General features: G+C 41.4%; 1 protein-coding gene across 1 annotated transcript in view; it reads left to right on the forward strand.

Annotated features, from left to right (window-relative positions):
• Positions 1–14,805, forward strand: part of LOC115468593 (complement C4-A-like) — a 154,373-nt gene extending 139,568 nt beyond the window's left edge. Inside the window, 4 exon segments of the mRNA XM_030200408.1 lie at positions 3,390–3,482; positions 5,478–5,561; positions 10,298–10,430; positions 14,565–14,805. Of these exon segments, the coding sequence (XP_030056268.1) occupies positions 3,390–3,482; positions 5,478–5,561; positions 10,298–10,430; positions 14,565–14,706 (452 nt within the window). The 3' untranslated portion in view covers positions 14,707–14,805.
• The last annotated feature ends 274 nt before the right edge of the window (positions 14,806–15,079 follow it).

Consider the following 15,079-nt stretch of genomic DNA (forward strand, 5'->3'; position numbering starts at 1 on the left):
AATACAATAAAAATTGTTTACATATCAAATTACAGTTGTTAAATAAGGTATTTATGAAACAGATATATTTTTAATTGAAACAAATAATATGAAGGTACTAAGTGAATCACCTGTGGGAGATTATTCCATATCTTAACAGATTGGAAAAGGAATGAACTTTTTAGAAGCTGTTTAATAGAGATTGACCGCACCTCAAATATTGTGTTTAATTCTGGTGGCCGTATCTCAAAAAAGATGTGGAATTAGAAAAGGTGCAGAGAAAGGCGACTAAAATGATAAAGGGGATGGGATGACTTCCCTATAAGGAAAGGCTAAAGCGGCTGGGCTCTTCAGCTTGGAGAAAAGACGACTGACGAGAAATATGATAGAGGTCTATAAAATAATGAGTGGAGTGGAACGGGTAGACGTGAAGCGTCTGTTTACGCTTTCCAAAAATACTAGGACTAGGGGGCATGCGATGAAGCTACAAAGTAGTAAAATTAAAACGAATTGGAGAAAATGTTTCTTCACTCAACGTGTAATTAAACTCTGGAATTTGTTGCCAGAGAATGTGGTAAAGGCGGTTAGCTTAGCAGAGTTTTAAAAAAGTTTAGACAGCTTCTTAAAGGAAAAGTCCATAGACCATTATTAAATTGGACTTGGGGGAAAATCCACTATTTCTGGGATAAGCAGCATAAAATGTTTTGTACTTTTTTGGGATCTTGCCGGGTATTTGTGACCTGGATTGGTCACTGTTGGAAGCAGGATGCTGGGTTTGATGGACCTTTGGTCTGTCCCAGTATGGCAATACTTATGTACTTATTGTTCTGAGATCCTTTTCCTCCAAAAATGTTTTAAGTAATTCTAAGCATTAGTTAAATTTTTTGAGTATCAGCCTAACCATTTATATTATAGAGTATTTTGTACTTGGCAGTATCATTTGGTAATCTCTTTGATCCTGTTTGTTACGGTACCAGCATTTACATAAGCTTTTGACAGGTGTAAATGCTGGCACTGAAAGTTAGGCACTAAATCTGCACTAAGAGGCCCTTTTACTAAGCTGCAGTAAAAGAGGTCCTGCACTAGCGACTGCGGCTGTTTATGCTGCGCGCTGAGACCCTTTTTACCACAGCTGGTAAAAAGGCTGAAAAAAAGAAATGGCCATGTGGTAAGATTGCACTTACCACATGGCCATGCAGGGGGAGCACTTACTGCCACCCATTGTGGTGGCGGTAAGGGCTCTGGCGCTAACCCGGCAGTAACTAGCCAGCTCGCGGCACTGCTCGATTACCGCTGGGTAACCCCCAGCAAAAATATTTTTCAAATATTTCCGCTAGCGCTGGAAATGCCACACACTGGAAGTTACTACAACTACTATTTAGCATTTAGCATTTCTATAGCGCTACAAGGCGTACGCAGCGCTGCACAAACATAGAAGAAAGACAGTCCCTGCTCAAAGAGCTTACAATCTAATAGGTCTGCATTGCTGTGAGGTAAGACCACGGTGGGCTTACTACCGCTTAGTTACAGGGCCCCTAAGCTAATATTCTATAAATGGCACTCTGCACCGAGCACCCCTTATAGAATGCTAACTTAGGGCGGACATTCGCAGAACCTAACGTTGAGCACCATTTACTGCATTCCTCCCATAAAATTACAGGGCCCCTAAGTGGAGTGGAGGAGTAGCCTAGTGGTTATTGCAGTGGACCTTGATACTGGGGAACTGAGTTCAATTCCCACTGCAGCTCCTTGTGACTCTGGGCAAGTCACTTAACCCTCCATTGCCCCTGGTACAAAATAAGTACCTAAATATATGTAAACCACTTTGAATGTAGTTGCAAAAACCTCAGAAAGGCAGTCTATCAAGTCCCATTTCCCTTTCCCTAAAGTCCATGGAGTCAATTAAACAAACCATTTTCCCAGTGTATTATAGTAATGTATATGTTATTTGGCTGGAGCCTAATGTTCTCATTTGGCTGAGGCCTTTCTGTTCTCGCTATTATATTTACAATTTGAAAATCAATTTTTTTTCTGCCTCTTTTTCCACAAGACTGCTTTGTATGCAGCCACCACCAGTTAAAGAATCTTTTTCTCCAACATATCCTCTTGTTCTGTTCAAATATGTTTGTCACTTTGTAATGTTTATACTCTTGAGGTATTTATTTGTTAGATTTTTAAACTGCTCGCTAGACAAAAACAACTCCTAAAGTGATAAACAATATAAAACATAAATCAATATGCAATCCAACATTAAATTTGTGGTCTAACATACTTTTTTATATTCCCAATAAATTCTGATATATATACAGTATATATTTCCAAACTTGGTGTTTCTTCTCTTATATTGCCTGCAAAACTTTGTAAGAGCCTTATTTTTCTTTTGTGATCATTTAGATGCAAATCACCCTCTAGATCAGGGGTTCTCAACCCAGTCCTTGGGGCAAACTTAGCCAGCGGGGTTTTCAGGATACCCATAATGAATATGAATGAGATAGATCTGCACGCCCTACCTCCATTGTAAAAGAAGGACTGGAGCAGACACTGTCAAATCCAAAAACTCTTTATTAGAACAGACCTGATATGGCCATGTTTCGCCGGATAGGCTGCATCAGGGGTACAGAACTAAAACAGCTAGCCAGGGACACACTATGCTTAGCCCTTCACAAAGAAGGAAGGAATGAGTAGCCTTTGTGCCACCTACAATTGATGAAGTGCTGAAGTCATCTTGGATACCCAGGGCTAAGCATAGTGTATCCCTGGCTAGCTGTTTTAGTGTTCGTCAGGGACGTCCTTGCTTTTTTTGATTATGGGTCAGAGACGTCCAAGTGTTAGGCATGCCCAAGTTTCGCCTTCGCTACGCCTCCGACACGCCCCCTTGAAATGTGGACGCCTTTGCGACTGCAGTTGGAGACGTCCAAAATTGGGTTTTGATTATACTGATTTGGACGTCTCTGGGAGATGGATGTCCATCTTCAGATTTATGTTGAAAGATGGACGTCCTTCTCTTTCGAAAATGAGCCCGCTAGTGACCTAGTCGGAGCAGCCGTGATCCACAGTCACTCCTGCCCATGCCTCCTCCTCCTCCACCATTAAAATGGCAGCTGTGACCTTCAGTAGCAGACTCACGAGATTGCCGCTGATAGTCACAGTAGCCATTTTGCAAAAGGAGCCAGCATAGGCACTATTATCAGCAAACAAAAAAAACACAAAATGTTATGGGGGGTTTTCGTCTCATTTTCATTTGTTAACTACATGAAAGATGTCATTGACATTTCCCATGTTTTTGCAAATATTAGCCCATCCCTACAATATCGTAATATAAGGTTCAGTTACTTACAACAGGTCTTACCTATAAAGGATTTATTTAGATACAGTTCAAGATTTACAATCATCTTATACTTTCTTTCTAGGTCCTTGTCCCAAGGAAAAAAATACTAGTGATGCAAACATAATAGATGAGACACGGGTACGCTTTGCATGTCACACTCCGATTGTAGACTATGGTAAGGCATCAGAAAGACTTTTTGAAAATGTATTTGTATTATCTAACATTGCAAACAATGCGAAATACAAGCTTAGTAAAAAGCTACATAGTTGTGTAAATGCAGCTGGCAAGCACTACTGAAAGTACTGTTTAGAAAGCTGCTAAGAACAGTAGAGCTGTAAGAATAGGATCAACACCACTGCCTATTGCAGCACACAGTGAAATAGCTGTATATTTTAAAGCTGAGCAAATGGCATTAGTGAAGAGCCTGGGCCACATTGCACAAAATAGCGATGTGCTCCCGACATTTCTTCTCACCCTACCTCTTCTCCCTCCCAGCCATCCACTTAATAACACTATAAGCAGCAACCAGATACATGTATAATGTATTGAGCACCTCATGCCACATGGGTCATCAGGTCACCAGCCTACGTTGGCCAACAACTATCATTACAATGTGGTTGTTGATACATTGGAGCAACACCCACCAGAAAGAGGCTTGGCCAGGTGAAAGGTAGGCAAATATTTGCCTTAATCATCAAAGAATACTTCATGGGATCGGGGCTTTTTTTGAGGGGGTACTTGGGGGTACTGAGTACCAGCACCTTTTTCATTGTCTGCTAAAGTTTTAATGAAAGAGCTCAGGCCCTACACACCAATTCTGCCTTGTCATAGATTCTGTGACTGGTTGCAGGGGGCCTGGCTATTGTGGGGCGAGTCCCTCAGTGATCACACCACCCCTGAAGGGTGGCCTGACATTTGAGTACCGGCACCTTTTACACTAGAAAAAACGCACTGCATGAAATGGGAAATCATCCACTGATATGCCTCATGGGTAAGAAAGATCCAGAATCAGCAGGAGCTTACCCAGTGTCTTCTGTGGAACTATAGTTAATAGTGATATAAACATGCTCTTGAATGGCAGCATTAGAAAGAGATTAGTCATGCATCCTGCAAATAACTCAATATTGAGCTTCATTTGGGGGTAGATATTGGTGGATGCTGCATTGGGAATATGTTTTACCAGCAGCTGGCCTAAATATTGGTTGAGCAGACCTTCATAAAAAATCATCATGCAATACATGTGCAATTCTTTGATCTGGGTACCCATCTAGCCAAGCTGACATATGGTTAATAATTATTGTGATGGCACCTTCGCTGCCCAGAAGCTTCAGTTCACTAACATGCAGCCCAATGATCCCAGACACCATCTTAAAGGGACCAGAGCTTCCCAAAGGTGAAGAGTGCTTCTTTCTTCCCAAACAGAGACCCTTCCCAAAGACACCACTACCACCAGAGAGATCTCTCCCAAAGACTTGCTTCCTTCCTCCTACCTCATACGCCCCCCGGGCGTACCTCTTTCACTCCCTATAAGTCTAGAGGTTCTGGGGCAGGAGTGATCCCCAGTCACTCCTGCATCTAATGGTGATGGGTTCAAAATAGCACCAGCAACACTTAGTGATGGTCTTACAGTACTACCTCTAGTGTCAGCACCCCACCCTGGTGGTTTTCCAAGTGTGAGTTTTGTGTGTATGTTCAGAGACTGTTAAGGCAGCCACCAGGGATTCTATCTTTGTTCTGTGTGCAATGTGCATGGGAAGAGACTGATGGGGAAAACCACAGACACCAAACATATTGGGGTAAATATTCAGCACTTAACCACCTAAGTGAAACCAGACAAAGATAGGACTGAGTTTTATGTGGCCCACTTTGTCCAGTTAACATAGATGATTAAGTGCTGGATATCGGCTCTTTACGTGCGAACTCCACCCCTGGGCTGCCCACAAAATAGCCGGCTATGGCTTTAGTGGTTAGTGCTGATAGGTTAAGGGGCAATTTAACCAGCCAGGAGCTTCTCCTGCATGTTTAAATTGCTTTGAATATCAACCCCATTGTTTGTACCCATCTCTGGGATCACCCTCAGTCCCATCATTGGAGGAACTGACTACATTTACTTCTGAATCTCTCATAAAACTGAGTACATTCTGACTTCTCTTTCTGTATCTCTTTGCAGCCTACAGAGCAGTGATCAGAAAGAATTCTGAAAAGAACACTTTTACATATTATGAGGCTGAAATCACAGAAGTCCTTAAATCTAGTAAGTTAATAAAGAGATCTTTATTTTGGTGTTAAATTTTGTTAAGTGTGAATCAATAGAAATCAAACAAAATAAAACATGGAAAAGAAAATAAGATGATACCTTTTTTATTGGACATAACTTAATACATTTCTTGATTAGCTTTCGAAGGTTGCCCTTCTTCCTCAGATCGGAAATAAGCAAATGTGCTAGCTGACAGTGTATATAAGTGAAAACATTCAAGCATTACTATGACAGTCTGACAGGGTGGGAGGAGGGGGTGGGTAGGAAGTATGCATGGGGACATCAAAGCATATCATTGATATTCTAACAGGGTGGGTGTGGATAGGTGAGGGGAGGGTGATCAACAGAGACATACAGCTTTATGGTTTATAATGGGCTAGGAACCCCAGATCCTTGTTAAGTCCTTTCTGTTGGGTGTTAAAATATTCAATCATTCTGACTTCAAAGGTCTTACGTTCTTGTATGGTTTTAAAGTTACCTTTCATGATTCTCACTGTGAAGTCACTGGTACAGTGTCCTGGTCCTGTAAAATGTTGACCAACAGGCGTGGGAACCCTGCTGGCACCAGTATTGTTCATATGATGTCTATGTAAATTGAATCTTGTCTTAAGCATCTGGCCTGTTTCTCCAATATAGCATCCTTCGTTACATTTTTTACACTGAATGATATACAGTATACCACATTGGAAGATGAGCAAGTGAAAGATCCATTTATGTTGAATATCTTTCCTTTGTGGATGACTTTGGGGTCCTGTGAAATATTTTGGCATAGTTTGCAACTGGATAAATTACAGGGAAGTGTGCCCTTCTGTTCCTTTTCAGTCTGTGATGGAAGTTTACTTCTGATTAGCTTGTGTTTTAAATTGGGTGGCTGTCGGAAGGCCAGTACTGGTGGGGATGGGAATATCTCTTTCAGTAATTCATCCTCCTGGAGTATAGGTTGTAGATCTCTTATGATTTTCCTCAGTTTTTCCAGCTCTGGATTGTATGTCACTACAAGCGGGATTCTGTCTGTGGATTTTTTCTTTTTGTACTGTAGCAGATTCTCCCTGGGTGTTTTGAGGAAGGAGGCAATATTCTTGGAGATTATTTTGGGGTTGTAGCCCTTCTGTTTGAAGGATTCAGTCAGGCTTTTAAGGTGTCTGTCTCTGTCCCCTGGGTCAGAGCAGATACGGTGGTATCTTGTGGCTTGGCTGTAAATGATGGATCTTTTTGTATGTGAAGGATGGAAGCTGGAGTTGTGGAGGTAGCTACATCTGTCTGTGGGTTTCTTGTATATAGATGTTTGTATACAGCCATCACTGATTGAGACCGTGGTGTCCAAAAAATTGACTTTTTCTGGGGAGTAGTCAATTTTGAATCTGATTGTAGGATGGTATGTATTGAATGCAGAATAAAATTGTTTCAGAGTTTCTTCACCCTCCGTCCAAATCATAAAAATGTCATCGATGTACCGGTAGTATTTTAGAGGTTTGGTCTGGTGTGTATTCAGAAATGTCTCTTCCAGCTCAGCCATGAAGAAAGCAATTTTATTTCAGTTCTCCCCAGGGGCGTAGCCAGACCTCGGCGGAAGGGGGGCCAGAGCCCCAGGTGGGGGGGGCACTGTTTAGCCGCCTCCCCCCGCCGCTGACCCCCTCCTGCCACTTTGGACCCCCCCCACTGCCGCAACCGTAACCCCCCACCGCTGCCACCGCCGCCACAAAAACCCTCCCCCGTTGCCACCAGGTACCTTGTTTGCTGGCAGGGGTTCCCAACCCCCGCCAGCCAAAGAGTCTTCTTCAGCGCCGGTCGACTCTGGCGCCTTCGCTGTGTGATGATCTGTTTAGAACTCCTGACATCCTGCACCATGCACATCCTGTATGTAGCCTCGTGCAGGACGTAAGGTGTCAGAAACAGATTATCACACAACGAAGGCGCCGGAGTTGACCGGTGCTGAAGAAGACTCTTCGGCTGGTGGGGGTTGGGGACCCCCGCCAGCAAACAAGGTGCCTGATGCGGCGGCGGGGCGGGCGGCAGTGGCGGGGTTCGGCGGCTGGGGGGGCAAATGTAGAGGGGGCCAGGGCTTAATCTGTGGGGGCCCATGCCCCCATGGCCTCACGTAGCTACACCCCTGGTTCTCTCAGTTATCGGAAAACCCTCCTAATGTGTAAAAAAAGGTTTTTCCATAACTGAAGTCCTAGGTAGCTGAAAGCATGCACTCCCCCCCACCTGCACACATTCATCTTTCCTCCACCCGCAAATCTACTTTCAGCTCCCTAGGGCCTCAGTTATGGAACAACCTTCCCTTACAAATTAGGTACCAGCCCACCATCACAAGCTTCAATCAAGCCTTAAAAACATACCTCTTCTCATCTGTCTTCCCCACAGCTGCCTAGTCACTCCCCTGCTCTTATTCTTATGTTTAACTTTTTTTTTCTCATCAACCTCTTTATGCCTCCGTTAAGGCCTAGCGGTATATCAAGTGCCTGGAAATACATAAATAAATAAATTTGGCAGTCACAAATCTATCCACTGCCAGTTTTTTTAAAAATTGATTATTAACTACCTATAGTGGGGAATGGAGACTTCCTTCCAGGAATGGATAATTTTAGATTTAAAATTTGGAAGAAAAAAGGGCTTAAAATTATACAAGACCTGGTAGACTCTGCAGGTAGGATGAGAGGAGTGGAGTCATTGGGGATAGGTGAAGTCTCGTGGACGGATGTCTTTGCACATCAACAGATATCTCACTATATAATAGGGATTCCCACGCAATTTCTCATAGCAGATGTGCCCAATAAAATAGAACAATTGTATGAGATGCCTACTGAGGAGGCGGTCTCAATATCACTCCTTCACAAAAGACTGATACAACACAAAAAACATCAAACTATGAGCCAGCTTCTACTGAAATGGTCAGCAGATTTTGGAAGGGAGGTGACATTGCATATGCTGTTGAGTTGTTTACGACAAATCCCTAAACGAATAAACAGTGCAGAATTAAGAGAATGTCAAGGAAGGGTGATTTTCAGGGCTTATACATCTAAATCACGGCTTTTCAAAATGGGAGGAGTAGGAGAATCAACTTGTGGGAGATGTGGAAATGTGCCCTGTACATATTACCATGCTCTGTGGGAGTGCCCGGAAGTCCAGCAGTTCTGGACTAAAATATTTAATTTTTTAGGGTATTTGGAACACAAAAGAATTTCGCTGAAACCGGAACAAGCCCTATTAGGGATGGACGAAGGGTCTGGGGCTGGTGCTGTCCACCATAATTTGTTGGTCTACAAGGCCTGCTTAGTGGGGAAAAAATGCATACTGGTCAACTGGGTTACGCAGGAGCCTCTGACATACTGGCAATGGCGTAATAGATTTCATGCTTTACTGTTGATGGAAGTTCGAGCTGTCGCCTTGCGATTTAAAAGACAAAAAGAATTATATCTTATTTGGAGAAACTATATACAGGTCCTTGCACCCCACGCACGTAGTAACATTATTAACAGATTGGGGGACCCTCGCATTCCTACCTGACAAATCCTGTAACATAACAAATAAAAAGGTGGTCCAACATCCCTAGGACTCAGGAACTGATGCTTCAAAAAGGGGGGGGGAGGGGGGGAGGGAATTTGTAGGGAGGGGGGAGGGAAGAACTTCATTAATTCGATTGGGATAATAAACGAAGAGGGGAGGAGGGCATACTATCCATGATGAGATTCGACATCTAATGTTCTGTAAAGTGTTAAAGACGAGATAGAATGTTATAATGTGATGGGTGTTAAGGATGTTGTTTTTGATAATTTTATTATTAGATTACATACAAAAGTTTGAAAAAAGTGATGACGATGTTGGTCTAAATCAAACAAAAAAAACTTGTTCATATTACTGACAATGTTGGATTTATATGTTGGAAATGTCATCAATAAAAATTGTTTCTAAAAATTGTTTCTACAGAAAAATTGATTATTAATGAGCTACATGTCTGCATTTGGACAGGAAGGGAAGGGAGACAGACCCCCAAGTTTTATTTATGGACAGTAATCAGGAAGGAAAGCAGCTGGGGCAGGATTTTTGTTTTGTGTTGTGTTGCTTTTTGTCTGATAGCCAGGAGTGAAGGATAAACAGACCAGGGAGGGCTTTTCTACAAATAATCAGTGTTGGAAGGCAGGAAGAGGGTATCAGTTCCTCTCCCATAACTGACCACAAATATTTAATTTATGGATTACGGCTGGGCAGGAGAGAGAGAGGAAAGAGGCTTCAGTCCCTGTGAAATTATTTATTTTGGATGAGGGGCATGGAAGGAGAAAGCTTTGACCTTCCCACCCCTAAACATACACCCAAAAACATGTAACCAGGGGTTAGAAAATAGTTTACCTGAGGGGGGGGGGGGGGGGGGGAGTCCCGGATAGGAAAGTGGAAATCTGCTGGTGCCTGAGGGTGGGGACCACGTGGTTCGCAGTCCTAAGGCATTTCTAAGTTCAGCTGTACAAGTTCTCTGAATATTCAGTTCAAGTTAACTGGATAACAGATAATTAACTGGTAATTAATCAAATATTGTGCCTCTGTATCTGCCCTCATGAAACTAGCTAAATTGAACTCACAAACTGTTGTCATTTTTTAGTGCAGTTTGCTCTCATATGATTATTCCCCCCACCTCCTCAAAAATCATAATTTAATTTTCTTTATTAGCAATACTGGAGTTCAAAATGATGATAAAGAAAATACTAGAAATATATTTTTGTTTATTCCCAAACTAGATGATGATGAAACCATTAAGAGAGGCGACATTCGACAGTTTCTCAAGCGCACTTCTTGTGCCTTAAGCTTAAAGGATAAGGTAGAGTATCTTTTAATGGGAAAAGATGGACAAACAATAGACTCAAATGGAAAGTAAGTATTATTTAGTGTACATTCTTTTCTTTATTTTCCCAGTTCATAAACCTTATCAGCATACTTTTACTTTTTCTGTATTAGAATGGTAATGCATTTCAGAACTTTCACAGTTCAATGTGGGATTTGTACAAACTGTTTCACTAGGGGCCCCGTTTACTAAGGTGCGCTAGCGTTTTTAGGGCTTCTTTTACAAAGCCGCGCTACCGATTCCCATGCAGCAAATGAGAGGAAGCCCATAGGAATTGAATGGGCTTCCTTTCATTTGCCACACCAGGAATCAGTAACGCAGTTTGTAAAAGAGGCCCTTAGGGCGCTAAAAATTAGCACAAGCTAACGCTAGAGACACCCGGAGTGTTTACAGCATGGCTTGGTAAACAAGGCCCTAGATGTGATAAACTAGAGTTAAAATATTTTGGACTGAAACGAAAAAAATTGATTGAAGTGTTATTCATTGTCAATAATTATTTGTATTTTGTACCATACTTAGGGCCACTTTTACACTAGTGCGTTAGCATTTTTAGCGCTCGCTAAAAATTAACATGCGCTAAATGTGTAGATGCCCATAGGAATATTATGGGTGTCTATACATTTAGAATGCTCTAATTTTTAGCATGAATTTTAGCATACACCCCCACATTCTATAAAGTTAGGTGCCTAACATTACGCGTGATGTGCAAAGTTGCACATGCAATTTATAGAATAAGGTTGTTTCCACATGCAAGTTAATCTGATAATTGGCTGCTAATTAGAATTAACAGCAAATTATTGGCTTAAATTGATGTTAATTGGCACCCAACTATGCTTAGTCCCTGTACAGCGCTGCGTATGCCTTGTAGCACTGTAGAAATCATAAGTAGTAGTATTCTAGACGTTGAGCATGAAAATTCTATCATGCTCAACTTCTAGGGTATGTGGATGTGGGAGGGGCATGAGCAGATCAGGGGCATGACCAGATGTTTTGTGCACATATTATACATATTACTAGGAATTACGTGCCTAACTGCCAGCAATTAGGCGTGAGTGAACACTTACTCCAGCCTTTGAATGGCATAAGTGCTCGTGCCTAAATTTGGCAAAATCAATTTTCCCAGCAAATATTCCCAAAGAACCAATTTTCAACTTTTCAACATCAGACATGCAAGTGTATTCATATTCACACTAAAATATCTTTTTAAGTAAGGGGATCCTCAGGTATCACAATGCAAGTGCAACCAATAATCAGTTTCTTGATGTAGCACTGCATCCTCTTTGGTCCCTCAAAATAACGTCTCAGTTTTCTTAAATATCCTCTGATGCTACTTTGGAGCTCTACCCTGAAGAAGATTGCGAAACCTGGCCATGTTGGCAGAGTCTCCATTCATTTTCTAAGCTAAATAGCTTTTGAATTTTTGATATAAAAATATTTAACAAAAAATGAGGGACTAATGAGGCATATGCAGTGCTACGTCAAGAAACTGATTAATGGCGTGCCTAAATTTAGGCACAAAACTGCAGACTTGCACTAGTATTCTATAATGGCAGTTCCACATGGAACTGTCATTATAGAATTCATGCTTAGCTCACATCATCCCAGTACCTAAGTTTTGGCGCTCTTTATTGAATCTACCCCTTTATGAACAAACTGTCAAAATGTTGGCAGGAAAGAAATCAGATCCAGATCAGTGGATGTTCATCAGTCATGAGGGCCTAAGTGACTTCTGAGGGATGAGTGGTAAAGTCCAAGCCATTTTTGAGTAGTGGGAAGGTTCTTGGGGCTTTAGGAGTCTTTATGATCCTACTCTGTTTTAAGGTTTTTTTTTTTTGTTACATTTGTACCCTGCGCTTTCCCACTCATGGCAGGCTCAATGTGGCTTACATGGGGCAATGGAGGGTTAAGTGACTTGCCCAGAGTCACAAGGAGCTACCTGTGCCTGAAGTGGGAATTGAACTCAGTTCCTCAGGACCAAAGTCCACCACCCTAACCACTAGGCCACTCCTCCACTCCACTCCAGATAGTGGTGGTCCGTTTATCTTCATCAGCCTGAAGGGAGCTTAGGAATCATGGACCTAGAGATCCAATTGCATTTTGGGCGTTACCATGTAAAAGGTAACACACATATAAATAACTTTTTAAAAAATGTATGCTATGGCCTTCATTAGGTTTTTAAATGTTGGATAGTGCATCCACTATTAATATGGCTTAATATGGCTCATCGGCCTAAAAGTCAACTATACATCCTGAGGTGTAATAAACTTTATTGCTTATAAGAGGTAATCTTATAAAGTCATTTCAGCACATATGTGGCAATCTAAAAATTATACTTGTGTATATCAAAATAGATCCGATTCACAACCCTTACTTTTTCACTGTGAGCCAACAATTTATATATTTTTTTGGTCAAATGGGACCAAGTGTGGCCACAGGAGTATGAGGTTTTTCCTCTCATTAAAAACATAACTGTAGACACACAGTGGTCTTGAGTGTGCAGTAGAGATTCACTGAGTGCATTGTTTTTGAATCTAAAAATTATGACAGGCATACAAGCATGAGCATAAACATAAATGTACATACTTTTACTGTAGGCATTTCCAGGCAGGCAGTCTGGGAAGAGCATGGAGGGAGTCATAAAGTACGCACATTGATTAGGAAACATGCTAAATCATGCTTACTTATTGGCACTTACACGTACAGGTAAAAGGGGACAGCTACATATGGAAGTGGTGAAATCGCCACTTCCATATGTAACTGTTGGCACCTCCACATGGAAGCTGCCAGGCTTATGACATTGATTTTCTTCAATGTGTAGCTTTGTAAAATGGCTGCTCCCACTGCTTGTGCCAGCAAAAACATATGCAGTCCTGCAGAAATGCAGAGCCTTTACTTAAATACCACCTGAACTGAGCGTGTCCTCACCTGAATATCTCAGTTCTGATCTCTATGTTCCATGTAAAATGGGGATCCATATATCTTTATAAAATAGGCCCACAATGGGTGTCTACTTGTACTTCTGAACTAAGGGGCCCTTTTATTAAAGATTAGCATGCGCTAACGGAATTAGCACTCACTAAATGCTAAGAAGCCCATTTTATAGCTATGGACATCTTGGCATTTAGGACCGGATTCAGTAAATGGTGCCTGAATTTTGGTGCTGAAAAGATCCGTGCAAAACTTATATTCTATAAAGGGTGCTCTGTGCCAAATGCTCTTAATAGAATACCGCTTAGCGCCAATTCCATACCAAACTTTGGGTGTGAAGACTTACATCTGCTAAAACCTGGTGTAAATCTTGGTACACAAGTTGGCCATACAGCCCTGGAAATCTATAACACTATGCCCAAATTTTTGGAATGCCCCTTACACACCCATGCTTCTCCCATGGCCACACCCCCTTTTGGGCAGCACAAGAGACACTTTCTAAAAGTCACCAAAAATTGCACGTGCAAATTTAGGAGCATTCTGAATTTGAGCATGCAAGTTAACAGAATAATGAGCCAATTAGCGCCAATAATTGGCTTTTTCACAATCAATTATTGGCACTAATTAGATTTAATTGGGACTTACCTGCATAAAGTTAGGCACAGCCCAAAAAAGGAGGCATGGAAATGGGAGGGTCATGAATGTTTCAGGGTGGATCAGGAGCGTGGTTTTGCGTTACACACATAATTGTAGAATAACAGTGCTCCTTGCATAAATTTAGGTACTGGCATTTCCATCATGTTTTCGTTTGTGCAAATGGTGGCACCAAAATGTATTCATGATCTCTCTGCTTAAGTGTTAATTCTAGAAACCGTGCCAAATTTTAGGTGCGGCTTATAGAATACTGCTTGCTTACGTGGAGGATTTTCGGCACTGACTTTTTAGGTACCATGTATAGAATCTAGGCCTTTGGGCACATAGTTTTATAGACTAGCACATAGGCAGATCACACATAAGTTCAAATTAGTGCCAGTTGACACCAATAATTGATTATTAACGGCTCATTAACTCATTAATTTACACATATCTGCCCTGCTTGCCCAAAGTTGAGTGACCTTGATAGAATCCAGGGCTTGGTGCATGCTAAGCTTTAGTAAAAGGCCCCTAAGTGACCTGTGTGTAAGCATGTCAGTTGGAACTGATAGCATCTACTTGCCATTTTCCTTCTTTGCTAGGATGCAATACTTTCTGGATTCAAAAGTGTGGATTGAGGCAATTCCATCTGAAAAGGCCTGTAGGGCCAGTAACCTGAGAACATCTTGCTTTCTGCTAAATAACTTTTTGGAGAATTATGGACTAAACCAATGTTATGCTTGAAGGACTTGTAAGGCTTAGATCATTTTTCATGTTTTGTTTTGTTTGCAATCACTGCTCTATGTTTTGTATAATTTTTAATTAAATACAGCTTCAAGAATATCCTAAATACAATTATCTAGTTTCACTTTAAAATAAGATAAATTATATTTCATGTTGATTAGAATATATAGCATGAAACATCTACTTTTGTGTGGAGGTTTTCTATGGGAAACAGATTCTTTTGCATAAAATATACTAAATTGACAACTGGAGTGTTTCTATTTCTTTGAAGAACATATTTGATGCAGTTAACGGCACTGTAAGCTTTCCATTGAACCCAACTAAAGTACATAAGTATTGCCATACTGGGACAGACCAAATTGCCTAATGGAAT

The sequence above is a fragment of the Microcaecilia unicolor genome, chromosome 4 (genome assembly GCF_901765095.1).
Source record: "Microcaecilia unicolor chromosome 4, aMicUni1.1, whole genome shotgun sequence".
Taxonomy (NCBI): Eukaryota; Metazoa; Chordata; class Amphibia; order Gymnophiona; family Siphonopidae; genus Microcaecilia; species Microcaecilia unicolor.